Here is a 19,959-nt window from a genome sequence, read left to right as displayed (position 1 = left end):
GTTAATGATGACGTAGTGGAAGGGGCGGGGCCTGCGCAACCTTTGAATGTGACAACAAGGGAACAATGTTCCACACAGGGTCCGTTTGAAACCTTTGAAACGAGCAGAGCTGAAGAGAGAAACTGCAGTTTGTCCACCATGAGGAGGAGAAGCAGCCTCATCAGCAGCAGGAGAAGCTCCACCATCAGAAGACGGACTGAGAATAATCTGAACTTTGATGAGTTTGGATTCGCTCTGACTAAAAGAAAGGAGCAGAAACTTCATCACCGAGCTCATGAGTACAGGTGCGTGGAACTGTCATGGTAACACAGTCTCACTTATTACACGGTCACTGGAGAAGTAGGCTTTTTATCGCTTTAATGTTCCCTTTGTTTATTCTAATGGTACATTGTGTTTCCTCTTTCATTTTACTTTGTGCTAAAGTTAACTGATTATAAAAGTGGTGAATGAAATTGTTGATGTGCAAAGGTTGTAATTCTCAGTTTTGTGAACAGGACAGAAGTGGTAACGGTTACCTCCTTTTTTTCATTGTCGATGTGATTGATATCTCAATTAAAGGAAAACTTCCATCAGTGTATCCTAAGGCAGGGGTTCCCAAAGTGTGGGTCGGCATCCCCTGGGGGGTCGCGAGATGTCTTCCAGATAGTTTTTTTTAAAGGCACTATGAGGAGTTTTTAACTGGTTGAGAAACAGATTGAAAATGATACTGATGCCTCTTTTCGACCCTCAAAAGCAAACAAGACCATCCACAACAACACTGATACCTTCTCTGTTGTCATTTTTAATGCCTGAAACCGCTCTGAGGGGGTAGGTGTCAGACCACATGATTGACATCTTGCTTTAGAAACACCCTGTTAGGTCTATTTTCATGGCAAATAATCACACCGTGTGATACATCTATATGTTAAACACAACAGGATGAGGTTATTGTCTGAAGATACACATTTTGCATGTACAGGATAAGAGCTAAGAGGTATCGTGCTGTCCACAAGGGGGGCGCCAGAATCGATACAAACCAAAAGTTCCCCACAGCAGCTTTAAGTTATCTAAAAATAGTACATTTCCCCATCATAGTAAAAAATATAGACATAAATAGTAGCTACATTTGAAATAAAACCTTGAAAATATAAAGTGTAATGAGTTTTCTGCCTTTCTTGTTACCAGATGACTCCTAAGTTTAGAATTAGTGAACAGTTAAGAAGAAGAAGAAGAAGAAAGGTACTTTATTGATCCCCAGGGGGGAAATTCAATTTTTTCACTCATGCTATTTTTGGACATGCTACACATGCAGTTTTTTTGGTATATACATACAAATGCACACACATGCAGTGAACATGCTTAGGGAGAGATGTCAGAGTGAGGATACTGCCGTCAACCAGAGCACCCAGGGCAGTTGGGGGTTCAGTGCCTTGCTCGGCAGTGCCCCGGCAAGTGAACCAGCGCCTTACCATCCACCAATCCCCTTGTCAAACTTCGTCCATACTGGGACTCGAACCGGCGACCCTTCGGTTCTCAAGCCAAGTCCCTATGGACTGAGCTACTGCCACCCCCAATTATCTTATTATCTTATTATCTTATTATCTTATTATTTTATTATTATATTATTAATTATCTAAAGCATCAGTAGCAGCAGTTTAATTCATAACAGCACAGGAAACACAGACACATCCTCATATAGGTAGGCTAACTTTCTGCAGACCAGCTAAATGAAGCCACATTAAATCACTTTGAGGGACAGTTGGGGTAAAGAGTCTTTGGCACTGGTATTTTGGGGGTTGTGGGCTGATAAGTTTGGGAACCCCTGTCCCAAAGCACACACCCTGATATGCAGCTATGTTTAACTCTCAATAAGCTAACTAACTTGAACTATCATCAAAGATACTCCAACACTGGATCAGTAATTGAATCAGCCGGAGTAAACCTGGGAAAACACCAACCAATCCCTGCCATCAGGAGCCAAATGATGAAACCAATCAAATCCCATCCTGCTGTTCTGCCCGCCTCCTGCAGAGCGTACATTTCCTGTTTGTTTGTGTTTTTAACTTTCACTATGAGAATGTTTTGGTGTTTTCTTACCACTGAGTGAGACATGAGTTGATGTAGTGCAAAACACAAACCATGTGCTGAGGACCGGTTTGGAATCAGTCACCATCATATGGTCGTGAATCAGCAGCGCTCGTGCATGTGAGCGGGGGCGTCGTTTTGGAGGAGCACCGAGGGGAGGGGTTAGACGGAGTCCTGAGGAAATGCTACATTCAAATTCATGCTAGTTTTCCAAGACTACCCACCCTAGCTTTAAATGTGAAAACCATAACTGAGCGTTGTGTTTGATAGTTTCACGTTCATTGTCTCTGACGGGAGTTAATCAGAGTCAAAGGAGGGAAAATCAAAATCCTATGTTTAAATGTTGATCGATCAACATGGAGATATAAACATTGCAAACCACAGAGTTTAGATAATATATTAAATATATATTATTTTATTGGGAAATATGGCACATTTACAGTGACAGATCAAGATTGAAACCCAAAACTAAGCAAGTGTTTCTGTCTTATTTTTAGTAAACAAATCTCATCAGACTTAATCTAAGCCACATTTTCTTTACACATACAGAATCACAATTCTAATTTTAAGTCTGGAGTCCAGATCTTCTCACACTGGCACAAACTGGAGTTATTTATTCAAATGATTTTAATCGTTTTTATTGGTTGTTTGTTTTCTGATATGCCTTATACATGAAATCTAGAGCACTTTTAAAGTAGTCTGCTTTCACCCCTATGTGTTCTTTCTGTTTTGTAACTCTGTATGTCATGATCTTATATCAATGGCTCCAAAACAAATTTTCCTACGGGTACAAATAAAGTAACCTGAACCTGAAACCTGAAAATGGCTTATTTTGAGATCTTACACGCCAAAAATGAGGTCTGAATTCCTTGAAATGAGTAAAGAATATGTTCCAACGGGGTCAGAAATCTTAACTTATCAATTTTCTTGATTCTAGATTTAAGTCTTAATTCTAGAATGTTCAGAAGTACATTTGTCTTACCCCAGTTACAGAATTTTTTAGCATTTCAGGTCTGATTTTTGATGTCTGATATCTTAAAATAAGACATTTTTTCTGGATTTGTTGGATTAATGTGGCTTATATGAAGTCCGATAAGGTTTTTTTGTACCAGAACACTTGCTTAGTTTTGAGTTTTTGCAGTGTGGGAATCACAAAAGCAACGACATGTATAGTGAGTGACTGTAACAACAGAATACTGTGCATCCAAGTATTCAAGTAAAACAATAATAAAGAAACAAGCCATAATTTCCTTTTTCAATTTTGCAGTAGAACATAGAAAAAAAAGACATCTCTCCCAAAAAACATCTATAATAATAATGATAATAACAGTTATAATAATAATATATTAATAAAACTAAATACAATAAAATTAATTAAGACTAAAAAAAAAAAAGTCAGAAGGAGACAAACAGACATGGGGGTGGGGGGTCATTAATCAGGAGGCAATTAAATATATATATGAACTGATTTTCAACGGTCATAATCATTTTTTCCTGGAAAGAACCTCCAACACATCTGACTGTAGTTAGTCAGCATAATGTTAAAGCTGTAGAGAAAAGTTCCCCCATAAACACTGAACTGGTGTCTGTGTAAATGTAAACAATAATGCTTCTTCACAATCAGTGGCGTGTTTATACTGAGAATATAACATCTGCATGATTCCACAAACCTATGAATCACTCTAAGCTCATCATGATGTATTGTGTGTGTGTGTGTGTGTGTGTGTGTGTGTGTGTGTGTGTGTGTGTGTGTGTGTGTGTGTGTGTGTGTGTGTGTGTGTGTGTGTGTGTGTGTGTGTGTGTGTGTGTGTGTGTGTGTGTGTGCGTGTGCATGTGTGTGTCTGTGTGTGTCAGCTATCCTCAGCTGAGCCCAGTCAGAGTCAAAGAGCTGTGTGAGCTCCTCAGCTACTGGAATGGAGCCAGCTTCATCTGCAAAAGCCAGGTAACACTTCTACTGAAGCAGTCTGCATAAGAAGGAGTATATCTGGTGCCAGAGAGCATGAGATATGAAACACCTGATTGTCCTCTGTGTTATCAGATTGAGAGGTTCATCAGGATGGGTATCCCTCCAAGCCTGCGTGGGAGAGTGTGGAGATGTCTTCTCACCGCTGACATCCAGAAAGAAACAAGTGATTTCAACTACCAGGTGAAACACAGCGACACTCACACTGAGTATTAAAGAACGGCTTATGTCATCCTAATACAAGAAATGTTGTCATGATATGAGGCTCAGAGTGGAGTTTAGAGTCTAGTTGATGATGTGTGAAATATGTTATCTAGACATCTACTAAATGTATATAAAACAAGTGTCAGCTGTCAAAGGAATCTTATATCAAATATATGTTTTTGTAAGTAAGGACCACCGCAGTCCATTAATGATGGTGAATCACAACACACGTGTTACTCCTCTCTGACAGTAAGCTGTGTTGGCTCTTCTTCTTCTCCAACAGAAGTGCTTGTCCAAGGTGCGAGGGCCCCTGGTGGACCTGGGGGTCAGTGAATATGGTATCCTGTCTGCAATTGCAACACTGAGTGAGACTCAAAACGATCTGGGCTCCAACCATCAGCAACAGTCCAGCTACCTTGAGACCAGCTACACCACGGACGACATCACCGTCTTCAGACAGATCGCCCTGGACTTACGTGAGCTAAGACTGCAGAACAAGCTGTGCATGTCTAATAATTGATATTTAGATACTTCAAGGACTAAGTTTAAGACAAATAAGTCTGTCCTCTAGGTGTTCTTAAATCAATAAAGCAGAGTAAATTATGATAATTACTCCACACTTTTACATTTGATGTAGTGCATCATATAATGCACTTCTTATGAAGAAATATCAGAGCACAGCTAAGAAATAAATAGTAATGATACAAATGATAATAGTTAACTTTAAGATATTTGTTCAATCAAAAGGTACCAGGTCTGTTTTTCAGCAAAGAATATCAACTAGGACTGTCCCATATGCACCGAGCATACACATTTGCAAAAGTAAACTCAAGACTAACCTTTTTAGTCTCGCTTTAAACAGAGTTTCATTCTTATAACAGTTTTATTTCACCTTACTTTATTTATTTATTTATTTATTTATTTATTTATTTATTTATTTATTTATTTATTTATTATGTAGTACAAATTTTGGTCAATTTTTATTTATTTTATTTTATTTATGTATTTGTTATCTAGTTCACATTTTAGTCACTTTTTATTTTATTTATTTAAAGTAATTAATTAATTGATTTATTTATTATCTAGTTCAAATTTTAGTCACTTTTTATTTTATTTATTTAAAGTAATTATTAATTGATTTATTTATTATCTAGTTCAATTTTTTGTCACTTTTTATTTTATTTTACTTATTTATTTAATTAAATTAATTAATTGATTTATTTATTATCTAGTTCAAATTTTAGTCACTTTTTATTTTATTTATTTAAAGTAATTAATTAATTGATTTATTTATTATCTAGTTCAAATTTTAGTCACTTTTTATTTTATTTATTTAAAGTAATTAATTAATTGATTTATTTATTATCTAGTTCAAATTTTAGTCACTTTTTATTTTATTTTATTTATTTAAATTTATTAATTGATTTATTTATTATCTAGTTCAAATTTTAGTCACTTTTTATTTTATTTATTTAAAGTAATTAATTAATTGATTTATTTATTATCTAGTTCAAATTTAAGTCACTTTTTATTTTATTTTACTTATTTATTTATTTAAATTAATTAATTGATTGATTTATTATCTAGTTCAAATTTTAGTTACTTTTATTTTATTTTATTTTATCTATCTATTTGTTATAAGTATAGCATCTTATTTTCTTCTTATGGTTTAATATTTTAGGGTTTTATTATCTTAAAAATGTATTTTATTTTGGTGAGTTTATTTTCCTAGGTTGAGTTTTAACATCTTATGTTTCCTCCAGTGTTTCCTCATTAAGTTATCATGAGAGCGTTTCCTCAGTTCGTTCAGAAACTTCTTTTTTATTTTTCATGATTTATTTATTTTACTTTATTTTATTTTTATTGTTATTATTATTATTGTTGCATATATTGTGTTCTTAACCTTAGAATTGTGGGTGGGTTTGGAGTCGGGGCTGGAGTTGGGATTAGGATGGGGGGTCTTTTTATTTTTATATATATCTTTCTTTTTTAAATGTATTCTATTTAAAGTTGTTTTCATGTACAGCGCTTTGTGTTACAATGTCATTGTATGAAAAGCACTTTATAAACAAAGTCTGATTGATTGATTGATTGATTGATTGATTGATTGATTGATTGATTGATTGATTGATTGATTGATTGATTGATTGATAGAGCGCTCCTTCCCGACCCACCGCTCTCTGATGGGGGAGAGCCCAGAAGCCATCGAGGGTCAGGCTAAACTCTTCAGGGTCCTCATCGCGTATGCTAAATACAACCCACAGATCGGATACTGCCAAGGTAAGCTCTACTCTTCATCTATCTTTGTGTCTCTCAGCATTTTATCAGGTTGATGAGGAGCATCATTTGATATTAAAATGTGTTCACCCACTCATACTCAATCTGAAACAGGATTTGGATCAGGATATCTGCAGTGCACAGTTTGACCACTAGGGGGAAGCAGACCGCTTTCAATTTTAAGACTGACTGAACCACAGTCTTCTATACTCTGAATAAAACATGGCTTTCCAAGAAACGTTGAGGTTGTGTAAGAAATTGGTTTAAAAAATACAAACAAATATCTGGAAGAAAATATGAAAATAATTTCAACACAAGCCTCAACCTGACCTTCACCATTGAAACTTGTTTACAGAACTGAATTGGTTTTTTTTGCACAATAAGTTATTTTGTGGGAATCAAAATCTGGGAGAAAATTTGTATTTTTGTATTATTATTTTTTTCACAGATATGTCTATTGACATTTTGTTAATTGAAAACAACACAAAACCAAGACAGTACACAGACAGAGTGACACATAACAACAACAACAACAACAACAATAATAGTACAGATTATATACAAATTTAAATGATATAGAGAAGTGTATACAAATTAATATAAGTATAAATAGATAGCAAAATAAGGAATTAAATAAATAATTAAATGCAAAATAAAATTAAATAAATACAATTAAAGATAAAAATAATTAAAAATAAATAAATTGTTATTGGTATGTCTGCCGCCCACTACATCACTTTTGAAAATTGCTGAAATAGGTAATCACCTAATCAGGGATCTCAGAGAGCTAGATAATATTTCTAAATTCAGTAAACATGGGCATCACATTTTATTTTTAAAATGAATGAAAAAAAAATGTCATTAAATGTGACAGTGCGACAGTATAGCTCATCAGAAGTTCGCAAAACCCAGTCAAACTAGTTCTTTCTTCTGAAGCACTTCTTTATAAGGACCTTTTGGCTCCTGCAGAGTAGCATGTTATGTTTTGTTGTTGTAAATTTGTGTGTGTATGTGTATGTGTATGTGTGTGTGTGTGTGTGTGTGTGTGTGTGTGTGTGTGTGTGTGTGTGTGTGTGTGTGTGTGTGTGTGTGTGTGTGTGTGTGTGTTTGTATGTCTTACAGGGATGTCCTACATAGCTGCCGTGCTGCTCATGCAGCTGGAAGAGGAGGAGTCTTTCTGGGCTCTCACGGCCTTGCTGGACAAACCCAAATACCTGGCTGAAATGTTTGACATCAGCCTCACCAAGTAAGAACGGGCCTGAAGCTCTTGTGACAAACTTTCTCTATGTGTAGGTTTTGGCGCCCCCTGTAGACGAAGTAATACTTCTTATCTCTTTGCTCATCTTGTTTGATGTCCACGAATCTCATCCTGCTTTCACTGAACAGTTAGATATAAAACCCCAGATGCTAGGTAGTGTCTCTCCTCTTTAATGAAATGTGATTCTCTTGCTGTTTTTTGTTTGGTGATGTCATGGACAGAACAACTAAACTAACCCTAACAGAGCTGTTGTTCTTGATCTGATCAGGGTCCAGCACCAGGTGAAGATGTTTGACCAGCTTCTGAAACACAGGAAGCCACAACTCTACCAGCACATGGTGAGTGGATTTAAATTTAGAGCAACTTGTTGCTCAGTTAGTTTTTACTTGCAAGGAAAGTCAGACAATAAGCTGTAATTCTCCCCTTAATGTCGAAGTGCATGCATGTGTTTTGACCTGGCTAACAGGTAGAGTAAAAGTTGGTTGTGAGCTCACCCTCTTATGCACATTTCAAATGTAGAATAGACTGAGACATTTACACCTGGGCCCGTGTGCACGTCCAGCCGTTAGTGATGAAAACGGGCCGTTTGTACTAATGGTGAAAAAAGAAATGGATTAGCGGTCTGCATGAGCCAGGTTAACACCCCAACAAAGCATTACATTTGATGGAGGTAGACCCCACCATTACAGGTGCTAACAGCAGGATTACCTCACCTGTTAGGCTGTTCCTACACAGTTCCACCCTGTAGTGCACGCCAAATCATAACCATGTAAATAAAAATACTTCTGTAGATTATTTTAAATGAATGAATTAGAACATAATTCTTAGGTAACCTACCTGCAACACTGTGAAGTGAATCCTTCCGAAATAACTCTGTTAACAAGTCCTCATTCTTCAATGGGGGTACAGGTGGTCCTCCACCTGGACCACGTTGGTGGCGGTGCTTGTTGCTCAAAGCAGCTTTCATGATGCTTATTTTATTTAGTAGGTCTTCTACTGAGCGCGCTCAGAAACACCACACACATTTACCCAGTTCAAGATCTGAAGCCAAACTTTCCCTTTCTCCTTGTTTGTTATCTTTGATGATTGACTTGCTGATAACAGCTGTTTGTTCATTCTAGATTCTTCTAATCAAATGTCCATTTCTTCTTCTGCTGAAACATTGTTTCTTCTTGATCTTCTCTCAGTCACAGCGGTACCACTCACCATGTTTATTGTTGTTTATGCGTAGTAGGCATGCTCAGTTTGAATTTGTTGGATCAGGGTTTTCCAGGAGGTTCCCTGGACATATGATGTTTTGCACCAGCCTTGCTTTCATGGCACTATTAGTTAATTGGCCAATTATTTGCAGTCGTGCATGCGGCTAACGCTATGGCTGAATGGACCGTTCCATAACGGTACGTTGAGACTAATGGTCCCGTTTGTGTAATGGCTGCTTTGGTTTGAAGCTATCAGTGACACTTGAGGTACGCCCTGTTCTGGTTTGTAAGACAGGTGGAAGACCGGCCCTTTTTGAATTGTTCAGTAAAATAAAATGATTTAAACACCAACTCAATTTGATTTTAAAGGATGTTTTGGTATCCAGTATTTGTGACGGACGTTGGGAATAAAAACGTGCCATGAATACATTTGTTTATGTGAAATCAAGCCTCTGTGTTTTTCAAACCTCCCTGCAGGAATCAGCGGGAGTCTTATCAATCCACTTTGTGATGCCATGGTTCCTCACACTGTTCACTTCCTTGCCCTGCTGGGACTCTGTCCTGGCTGTTTGGGATCTCATCATTCTGCAGGGTACGTACAGAAACACACTCAGATCACACGAGCAGAGAAGGATGAGAAAGCGTGTTAAACCCAATGACATTAATGTCCGCGTATGTTTTACTCTTTCACTTTGTGGTGAGCAGGAAACACTCTTTTTTAATTAACTGTCTTCAATATGCAAGAAAATAGTTAAACCTTTTATTGTGACTTGTTTGATTGATATAGACATATTTCAGCTGGGTCATGGGCTAAGGGACATCATGGCATTAATTGTTTATTGTATTTATTCATAATCCCTCTGCCTCCCCTCAGGCCTGCTGGCTGTGTTTCGTACTGCGCTGACCATCATTGAGCTGCTGGAGCCTAAACTGATGGACCTGACTGATGAGGCAGCATTGTTACCCCTGCTGCTGAGAGTACCTGTTGATGTGTAAGTTAAATCTACATTATGATAATGATTATCTATTACATATCAATAAAATGCAAGGGTGGAATGAGTACTAGAGAATTCTATTCAAGGAGAAGTGCAGTGACACTGATGACATTTTACTCTAACAGAAGTAAAAGTACTGTTCTGTGAATCTAAGTAAAAAATACTCAATTATAAATGTACTTTAAATACCAATCACTGAATCCTTCTTTTTCAACTGAGAGATAGGTTGGGGTTGAGCAATATTATCAATCAATCTGTATTTATATAGCACCAAATCCCAACAATCCTCAGACTCTTTCCAAACAGAGCAGGTCTAGACCGTACTCTATGTTCTATTATTAACAAAGACCCAACATCAAGACCGGATCAGATCCAGTCCCATCTTACAGACAGGACTCAGTCTGATGTCATCTTAATCCACCATGAGCAGAGCACTTTGCAGCATTTAGCAAGTTACAGTGGCAAGGACAAACTTCCTTTAACAGGCAGAAACCTCCAGCAGGACCAGACTCATGTTAGACACACATCTGTTGAGACCGTGTTGGAGAGAGGGATAGAGGGCGATGAAGAGAGAGAGAGATGATAGTGGTGTGATGGATAGTAGTAGTTGTAGCAGCTGGAGTCTGGCACGTCCACAGCAGCAGAGATCCAGAGGAACCTACGGGACAAGGGAGCTCAGGGACTCCAGAAAACAATAAGATCTCTCCTTCCTGTGTTGAAGAAAAATATCAAGAGGATATGAATCCAAAATCAGGTTGTTTGATTAATGAAGTAAACACACCTTTGTTACATGAAGTCCAGTGTGTCAGCAACGTTTGGATGTGATGTGGAGCCTCTAATTTGGCTAGAGCTGGGCGATATTGAAAAGTATGTCATCACAATAAAATATTTCATATCAGTCACTAACGATAATTATCATGATAAATATCAAATCATTATTTCATTTAAATTTAAAGGTGACATATCACACTTTTTTCATCAATATATATTGGTCTAAGAGGTTCCCAAAACATGTCTTTAAAGTTTATGCTCAAAAAAACACTTTGAAATCAGATTTTGGTCTGCCTGAAAAACCCTCTTCTTCAGTCCTCCTCAGAACACTCTGTTTTCTCTCTGACCACGCCCCCTCAGGAAGTGGATGTGCCTCGGCTCTCCAGCACGTTGATCTAATGTTTACATGTTGGCTGAATATACACGGCTGCTCACAGATCACGTTACTTCAACCCTCTGAATCTGATCCAGAATCTGATCCTGACGGAGAGGCGCCTGTAGCAGGACCTTTCTGAAGGATTGGTCATAGATTTAGTGTTTCTTGTTGTTTTATTTATCAATATGTAGACGTGTGTCTTGGTACACAGCGACGAATATGTAGCTATGTGGCTATGCTAACTAGCGCTAGCACTTATCCATGATAAATAAAAATCATCCACTAGATCTTCAAATCTGCAGACGTGGGGAGTAAAACCGACCTCTGCCAGAAATGTAGCAGGACCTTTCTGAAGGATTGGTCACAGATTTAGTGTTTCTTGTCGTTTTATTTGTCAGTATGTGGACGTGTGTCTTGGTACAGAGCTACAGCTACAGCTATGAAGATGTAGCTATGTGGCTATGCTAATTAGCGCTAGCACTTATCCATGACAAATAAAAATCATCCACTAGATTTTCAAATCTGCAGACGTGGGGAGTAAAACCGACCTCTGCCAGAAAGGCAGCAGGACCTTTCTGAAGGATTGGTCACAGATTTAGTGTTTCTTGTTGTTTTATTTGTCAGTATGTCGACGTGTGTCTTGGTACACAGCTACAGCTACGACATGTAGCTATGTAGCTATGCTAACTAGCGCTAGCACTTATCCATGGTAAATAAAAATCATCCAATAGATCTTCAAATCTGCAGACGTGGGGAGTAAAACCGACCTTTGTGTTTATTAAGACAGCCTACAACTAGTATGCCTCCCTCCTAAGCTCCTTGTTACCACACATGTGTGCAGGTAATGAAAAACGGAGGAGGGATTCAGTATTATTTTATACAGTCTATGGGCTGAACAAGCTCCGAGCTCTGACTCCGTGACAGACCGGATATTGTTGTTACGTAACAAAAACACGGAAGTCTGAAACGGCTCGTTTCACACACATTTATAGAAAGGTGGAGAAATCAGAACAGGGGCAGAATGGATTTTTTCCATTCTCGGGGGGTTTGTAGACAGGGACACATATTTCAGGTAGAGAACCATTAAAAAGTCCATTTTGCATGATATGTCACCTTTAAAGGCAGATTTTTGCTCCTGGCCCATTCTCTGTCCGTTGGTCAAGTTGTTGTCCTACATTAATATATTGAATATATATATTATATATTGAATAATATATCATCTCTTACACTTGAATTATGCAGAAGGATGCATCTTAACTTTCAAAAGTCCCGTCCATGTCTACTGCATATTTAGGACTTAGCTGTATTCCTGCTCAATGTGAGAGTTTGGAGGCGAGCAGAGCCCCCTGATTTTCCACCATAGTAACAAGAAGTGTTTAACATATTTGACTGACATGCTGCCGCAGCCTCAGCTGTGCAAAGAAGTCAGGATGTTGTCATGCAGCTCAATGTCATTATGATGATCCTGATAGCAGACTCTCATTCTGTCAGATCTACTTCTTAGTCTGGAATATACTGGATCATATTCTCTGTGTTGCTCCTTCTTCTGTTTCTTTCTTCTTCTTCTTTATTTCAAAAAAATCTACTTCTGTTTCATGCTTTCTCAAATCACCATAAACCATCACACTTGTATCATGAAGACAAACCCTCTGATATGCTCCAGAGTTTGGAGCTCAGATTTTAGACCTCTCCCGGGCTCCTCATGAATATCAATATGTTCATCAAGACTGGACATGACACGAGACATGCCAGGAAATGCTGATCGTTGTTATTTTGTTGAGGTTTTCTTTGTATATGTTTGAATTAACGTCTTTTATGCCTGACAAGTTCCTTCAGCTGCAGCCCCCGCTGGGTTCAGTCGGACTTCTCCGTCCGTCTCTCACAAAGTTGAATATAAACATCACATGGCCATGGACATGCTTTGTTGACATGGAGCTGTAGTTATGGCAACCCAGCAGGGTCACTGGGTTTGTGTATACAGCCAGTCTGTGCTGCACAGTGATGACTAAAATCTAGTTTATCACATTGTGGTTGAAGATAAACTCACTTCACTCACTGCAGTGGAACAGTTTGTGCTCTTAGTATAGAGTGAGGTTAAAAACTCACTCTGTTTGCCTTGGACTAAGATCTTAGCGGTTGAAACTTTATAAATGGAAGCTACTCTTGCAAGTAGTCTCAATTAGGGCTGGGCATTTCAAGTCAAAATACTATTCGATAATCATTGGCATCTATTTGACGATTATTCAAATAATCCCCCCCCCCCCCCCCCCCCACACACACACACACACCTCTCTCTGGTCTCTGGAGAGACGACATCAACCTGTCCTTCCACCCACCGTTATGGGGAATGTAAGATCTATCTACGACAAGGTGGACGAGCTAACCCAGCACCAGAGGGATTACTGGCAGAGTAGCATCATGCTAACAGAGCTAACACAGGACATGAACGCCACATTGGAAGGATTACACCTGCTGTGGGCGGACAGGATACAGGAGAACAAGAATGAACTAACTGGTGAAGAAGGCCAGCTCAGTCCTGGACCCTGTGGAGGTGGTGGCTGACAGGAGGATTATGGCCAATCTGTCGTCTTTGATTAACATATCTTTTTTAGATATATATTCTGATAGATTAGATATATATTGACATAGTGTGGTCTAGACCTGCTCTGTTTGTAAAAGCGTCTTGAGAGAACGTTTGTTGTGATTTGGCGCTATACAAATAAAAATGGATTGATTGATTGATTGATGTGTAGTAGTGTGAGATTCACAAACGGAGTAAATCGTCGCGACAGTGTTGCCAACTCCTCAGTGAGGAAAGTAGCTATTTGCTGTTCGAAATGTCGCTAGAAGTCTCTAAATGATGTTATCACTTAATTTGCATAATTGGAATTGTAATGGACGCTGCAGGAGAGGCGAGTAGAGTTGAGGGAGAGTAAGGTTGTAAAATTCCAGGAATTTTCAAAGTTGGAAACTTTCCATGGGAATTGACGTGAATTTATGGGAATAAACGGGAATAAAGCAGGAATTGACTAAATTGAAGGTTGGCTCTTAATAGGGAACTTAAATATAGTTGGGGAAAATATATTTGAGCATAATCCTGACTAAAACAATCAGATTTCATGCAAGTACAGTTGAATATCTCTGCTATTCCTCAATGCACATAGCACACTGCTTACTGCAGGGCTATTGAGACCACGCCCCCTACATGCACTGTGCATTCCTCCATCACATGCACACATGATTTCTAGAATCCTGGACCACACTTTTGAGCCCAGAGCACAAGACTACTGAAGCCACACATTTGTACCTGTGGACTTCACAAAGTCAGTTTGGATGATATTATGTGGTAATGTATTTAACACATTTGATGTATGGTACTAATGTTTACCTTACAAATAAATCTGCTTTAATTGTATTATTTTGGATGGATGTCTGCTTATAACAAAACAAATATTTATGCCTGGATATGATACCTTTCCATTAAATTACCCTCAATTCACATAAATTCCCATTGATTCCCATAATATTTGGAATAGTTCCGAAATTCCCCAGCTTAACTTCCAATAGAAATTTATCGGAAACTTGCCGGAAATTTACCAGAAATTTTCCACCCTTTTCCAACCCTGAGGGACAAAAAGAGGTTAAAAAACACTCTAAATATGTTTAGAACTACACTTAGGAACCTCAAACAAATCAAAGTAAACATTACATTTTTTAACCAGAACATTTTCTACATGTTTATTGTTTACAATCTACATCAACTATCTAAAGGACCATAAAGAGACAGGAGGCGGGATCAGCCAGCAGTGTCTTCGTACATGTGTGATAAATTAACAGTCTGGATGCTGAGGGGTGATCGCCTCCTGCTCTGAAGGCAGCTAGGAGGGACTCACAGCAGCATCCACTGCTTGTTGAGTAGAGTAAGAATGATACATGCTTTCACGTCAGTCTCCAAAAGTCTCCATTAACACAACAGAAAAAGTCTCTCGATTTGCCGCTAGTGGCTTTTTTGAAAACGAGTCACTAGAGGGGTCTGAAAACTCTCTTAATAAAGAAGGGATGGGAAATAATTTTCGAATATTTGATTTCACTTTGTAAAAATCAAAGAGTTACTTTGAACTTTTTCTCATTTTAAAAGTACAATTTTTAAACATCTTTATGAGTGCCTGGTTGTAATACAGTATTCCCTCCAGACGGTGGCCACAGAGTGTCTTAAAGCTGTTTGCTAACCGCATTAAGTAACACAAGAAGAAGAATGTTAACCGCATTAAATAACAAAAGAAGAAGCAAACATTAGAGACAGTCGCTGCGATTTTCTACGTTTCTGAATCTGACGCTACTACACACGTATTTCAAGAGACTGAGGCTGTTTCCGAAACGGCCTGCTACATACTACTTACTAATGTAGTAGGCAGTAGGTATTGCCTACTACATACTGCGTTTGAATTTAGTATGTAGTATGACTGTTCTGTCCGATCTGTCATGCAGCATGCTGAGCCAGACTTCGCTGGATTTCCGGTTTCGGAAAGTGGAAGTAAACAACGGCGAAGCCGATAAATAAAAAGCTTATTTAGCATCCATTTCTGATTTAAAAAGTTAGGAAGTGGTTTATATGTAATTTGATAACTTTCACAGCACCCAAAAACAGATTTCCTCCCGTCAAAAAATGAGGAAAAAGAAAAAGCAGAACGAGCGCTGTGCATTATGGGAAACAGTACGCGAGGCAGACTGGTCTGATGCACACTGAGATATTTTCCCGAATCAGTAGACATCCGGGGAGTTTTGGCATACTGCAGATTTTGCTCTTGTTCACATACTACTTACTACATACTGAATTTTGGACATATCAGTACGTACTGCTAGTATAGTAGGCGATTTCGGAAACAGCCTGAGCATGGCTGTAACATGTAAACACACGCCACGCTGCGTCACAGAAACACTGACAAAGATCGGGGGGATTATTCGAATAATTGTTGAATAGATGCCAATGATTATCGAATAGTATTTTGGCTTGAAATGCCCATCCCTAAAATATAGCGACAAAGTCGCTAAGTTGGCAAAACTGGTCGCGAATGTTTTCTTCTTCTTTTACTATTTAATGCAGTTAGCATTCTTCTTCTTCTGTTCCTTACTGCGGTTAGCAAACAGCTTTAAGACGCTCTATAGCCACCGTATGGCGGGAATACCGTATTACAACCAGGCACCGGTAAAAACGAGGAGAATTTGTACTTTTAAAATGAGAAAATAATTGAAGTAACTCTTTGATTTTTACAAAGTGAACGAATATTTGAAATCTTTCAAAAGCATTGCCCATCCCTAGTCTCCATAAAAGCAGCTTTGTGATGCAGCTCTTAAGAATGAACAGTGGAGAGAAGGAAGGTGTGCTCAGTGTACACTAGCGACTTCAAATCACATGATTTAGGACAAATGTCAAAGAGAACATTTAATATTTGCATAACCATATAATGACAGTATTCTGTATCTACAGTGAGCTGGTCAGACTTTCTGTATTACATGGAGAGTAACGGCACATTTAGTTCTAAGTGCCAAGCTCTTCTGTTCCCATTCATGCAGGACAGAACTGACTGTCCCATCCTGTTCAAGCTCTGGTGTTCAGTGGGCATCCTGCCACCATGTCGCATTGATAAGTCCTTGTTGCCTTCTTGGCATCATTATGAAAGCCTGGTCAGAAGTCAACACTAAGTGGTCCGACTGTCTCCCAGGACTGGATCCCCTTACGCTGGGAAGATACTGTTAAAGGAAGAGGGTAAGGGAGCAAGTGGGGTAAAGAGGAAAAGAAGGATGAATGCAGAGTCTCAGAGGGAAGCGGACGGAGAAAGAAGCTCCACCGCTGGGGGAGGGGAGACGGTGGGAAAGACTGACACACTTAGCAAGGCAGAGAGGCAAGATCTCCAGCCCCTTCTTATTTTCCTCCAGGACCTCTTCTCCTTTTAAGGCTCGGTGAAAGGGATAAAGGGGGATTGTCATGCACCCATATAGGCTATTCTGATTAATGATTGGTTGAGAGTCTCATCCATCTCAGTTCCCTGTCTGTCTACAGTGGGCTGTCAGTCAGCCGTCAATGGAGTCAAAAAGGGCAACAATGACCCCCAGTGCTTCTTACGTCACCATCACATAAATACAAACAAACTTGTTTGTTGTTTTGTGGTGTTTATTTCCCCTGCTTATAATTTGTCATTTTCACATCGCTTATTAACAACGTCAAGTCTGAAACATTTGGACAACTTTTGGACTGAGTTCCTGAGGAGTTGAGATGGTATAAAACGGTATATATATATATATATATACACATGTTATAGTCTTGGTATTTAAACACAGGTATTTCAAGATTTGTTGTTGAAAAATTGACCTTCCTCATTAAGGAAGTAAACATTCTTCTGATGCTCTGTCTGCTGGCTTCATATTCTGATGAACATTAAACAGTTTTACCCAAAGTGAATAAAATGTTTTTTTTGTACAAAATAATGAAAAATAAAATAGAAAACTAGGTAACCTGGAATGTATTACACTGCAGCAACAGGAATCCACATAAAACTAATTATTCTGAGACATGCAAGCAAATATTAAGTTTAATATTTATGTTGTTTGTCATTTGTAATTTAGATATAAGCAATACTATTTCATTTCATTTTATTAAATAAATACAAATAAAATAATTTAGAAAAATGTTTTTTTATTATAGATTTTAAAGGTGATTAGGACAATAAAGACTGAACTCATTTATATTCATTTTTCATGATATTTAACTTTTTTTTAATTTCAACACATACACGACAAATCCCCTTACTTGTGTTCCTCCCTCATCCATCACCAAGTTTTTATGCGCTGTAATTCAGTGCACAAATCTTCTTCTGCCATTCCTGTTGCCGACTCATTCCCCCCTACACACACACGTTTTTTATTCCTCCCTACGCTAATTCATTCTTTCTTTTTTGTTTACCCTCTCCTTTGTAGCCATTTCCCATAAACCTCCCTGTGCTCCTCCTCCTCCTCCTCCCCTATACTCCCATTTTCATTACTCCTCTAATGCATTCATTCGTTCGTTCATTCATTCATTGGCAAACCAACACCCTCGTCCAGCTTGACGGGTTGACATGTTATTTGTTAGCCTCACACTGAAGTGGCTGATTTCAATGAAGTGTTTTTTTTCCTGCTCTTTGGACTGTTTTGAAACTCCAAACTGTCTTTAGTCTGAGGATCAATCACTGTTTATCATCTCTTAGCAGTGATTACATCTGAGGTTGAAGGTGGTAAAGTAGCACACTGACCTGCTCTGCAGCTGTCTGTGACCTTCAAACAGTGCTGCGATTTTATTTCTTTATTTCTTTAAATGTATTTAACCAGGAAAACCACATTGAGATTCAGAATCTCTTTTAGTGTGTCCTGGCTGAGATCAGCAGCAGCACGTTCCAACAAAGTTACCAACAAACAACACAGAATTCTAAAACATGACAACATATATCATGGATTTCAGAACAAAAGTCATCAGTGAAAGCATCTACAAGCTGATGCATCTTCCTCCAATGCTTTCAGTCTGCTTTTAAAAACATTTAAAGAGACAAGCTCCCTCAAACCCAGGCTCTCCTGCAGCAGGTTCCAGGCCTCAGGAGCAGCATATCTACAACTCTTTTTACCCATTTCAAGACGCACTCTGGGGACTGAAAGCAAAAGCAAGTTTTGTGACTCGCATACAACTCAACATGAGCATGACACACTTTTTATATCCTTTCTTGGTCATTAATGTTGTGAAAACAACTGATTCCCACACAGTCAGAGAAACTAAAAATGAGTCACAGGTGAAACACAAGACTCATCTCGGAAATGCCCCGACCGTTTCATTAGCCTGTGGTTTCATTTGCCCTGAATGTGATCTATATTGGAGGTGTCTGTGGTCAGAAAGAAATCTACATAAGGGATAATGTACACTATATTACCAAAAGTATTCGCTCACCCATCCAAATGATCAGAATCAGATGTCCTAATCACTTGGCCTGGCCACAGGTGTATAAAATCAAGCACCTAGCCATACAGACTGTTTTTACAAACATTAATGAAAGAATGAATCGCTCTCAGGAGCTCAGTGAATTCCAGCGTGGAACTGTCATAGGATGCCACCTGTGCAACAAATCCAGTCGTGAGATTTCCTCGCTCCTAAATATTCCACAGTCAACTGTCAGCTTTATTATAAGAAAATGGAAGAGTTTGGGAACAACAGCAACTCAGCCACGAAGTGGTAGGCCATGTAAACTGACAGAGAGGGGTCAGCGGATGCTGAGGCGCATAGTGCAAAGAGGTCGCCGACTTTCTGCACAGTCAATTGCTACAGAGCTCCAAACTTCATGTGGCCTTCAGATTAGCCCAAGTACAGTACGCAGAGAGCTTCATGGAATGGGTTTCCATGGCCGAGCAGCTGCATCCAAGCCATACATCACCAAGTGCAATGCAAAGCATCGGATGCAGTGGTGTAAAGCACGCCACCACTGGACCATAGAGCAGTGGAGACGCGTTCTCTGGAGTGATGAATCACACTTTTCCATCTGGCAATCTGATGGACGAGTCTGGGTTTGGAGGTTGCCAGGAGAACGGTACATTTCGGACCGCATTGTGCCAAGTGTGAAATTTGGTGGAGGAGGAATTATGGTGTGGGGTTGTTTTTCAGGAGCTGGGCTTGGCCCCTTAGTTCCAGTGAAAGGAACTTTGAATGCCTCAGGATACCAAACCATTTGGGACAATTCCATGCTCCCAACCTTGTGGGAACAGTTTGGAGCGGGCCCCTTCCTCTTCCAACATGACTGTGCACCAGTGCACACAGCAAGGTCCATAAAGACATG

At 38.9% G+C, this 19,959-nt stretch overlaps 1 protein-coding gene across 3 annotated transcripts in view; it reads left to right on the top strand.

The window, feature by feature from the left end:
* si:ch211-266k8.4 (small G protein signaling modulator 3) overlaps window positions 1-19,959 on the top strand; it is a 108,704-nt gene continuing 88,745 nt past the window's right edge. Inside the window, exons 1-9 of one of the 3 annotated variants that reach the window (XM_034686023.1) lie at window positions 1-284; window positions 3,919-4,006; window positions 4,103-4,210; window positions 4,515-4,707; window positions 6,386-6,511; window positions 7,631-7,754; window positions 8,035-8,104; window positions 9,443-9,557; window positions 9,840-9,957. In XM_034686023.1, the coding sequence (XP_034541914.1) occupies window positions 139-284; window positions 3,919-4,006; window positions 4,103-4,210; window positions 4,515-4,707; window positions 6,386-6,511; window positions 7,631-7,754; window positions 8,035-8,104; window positions 9,443-9,557; window positions 9,840-9,957 (1,088 nt within the window). In that variant the 5' untranslated portion in view covers window positions 1-138. The remainder of the gene's footprint in view (window positions 285-3,918; window positions 4,007-4,102; window positions 4,211-4,514; window positions 4,708-6,385; window positions 6,512-7,630; window positions 7,755-8,034; window positions 8,105-9,442; window positions 9,558-9,839; window positions 9,958-19,959) is intronic. The other 2 variants (XR_004631596.1, XM_034686025.1) reach the window with 2 other exon arrangements.

The sequence above is a fragment of the Notolabrus celidotus genome, chromosome 6 (assembly GCF_009762535.1).
Source record: "Notolabrus celidotus isolate fNotCel1 chromosome 6, fNotCel1.pri, whole genome shotgun sequence".
NCBI classification, from domain to species: domain Eukaryota; kingdom Metazoa; phylum Chordata; class Actinopteri; order Labriformes; family Labridae; genus Notolabrus; species Notolabrus celidotus.
Note: the sequence above shows the minus strand (reverse complement) of the source record. Positions and strands in the feature narration are given on the sequence as shown.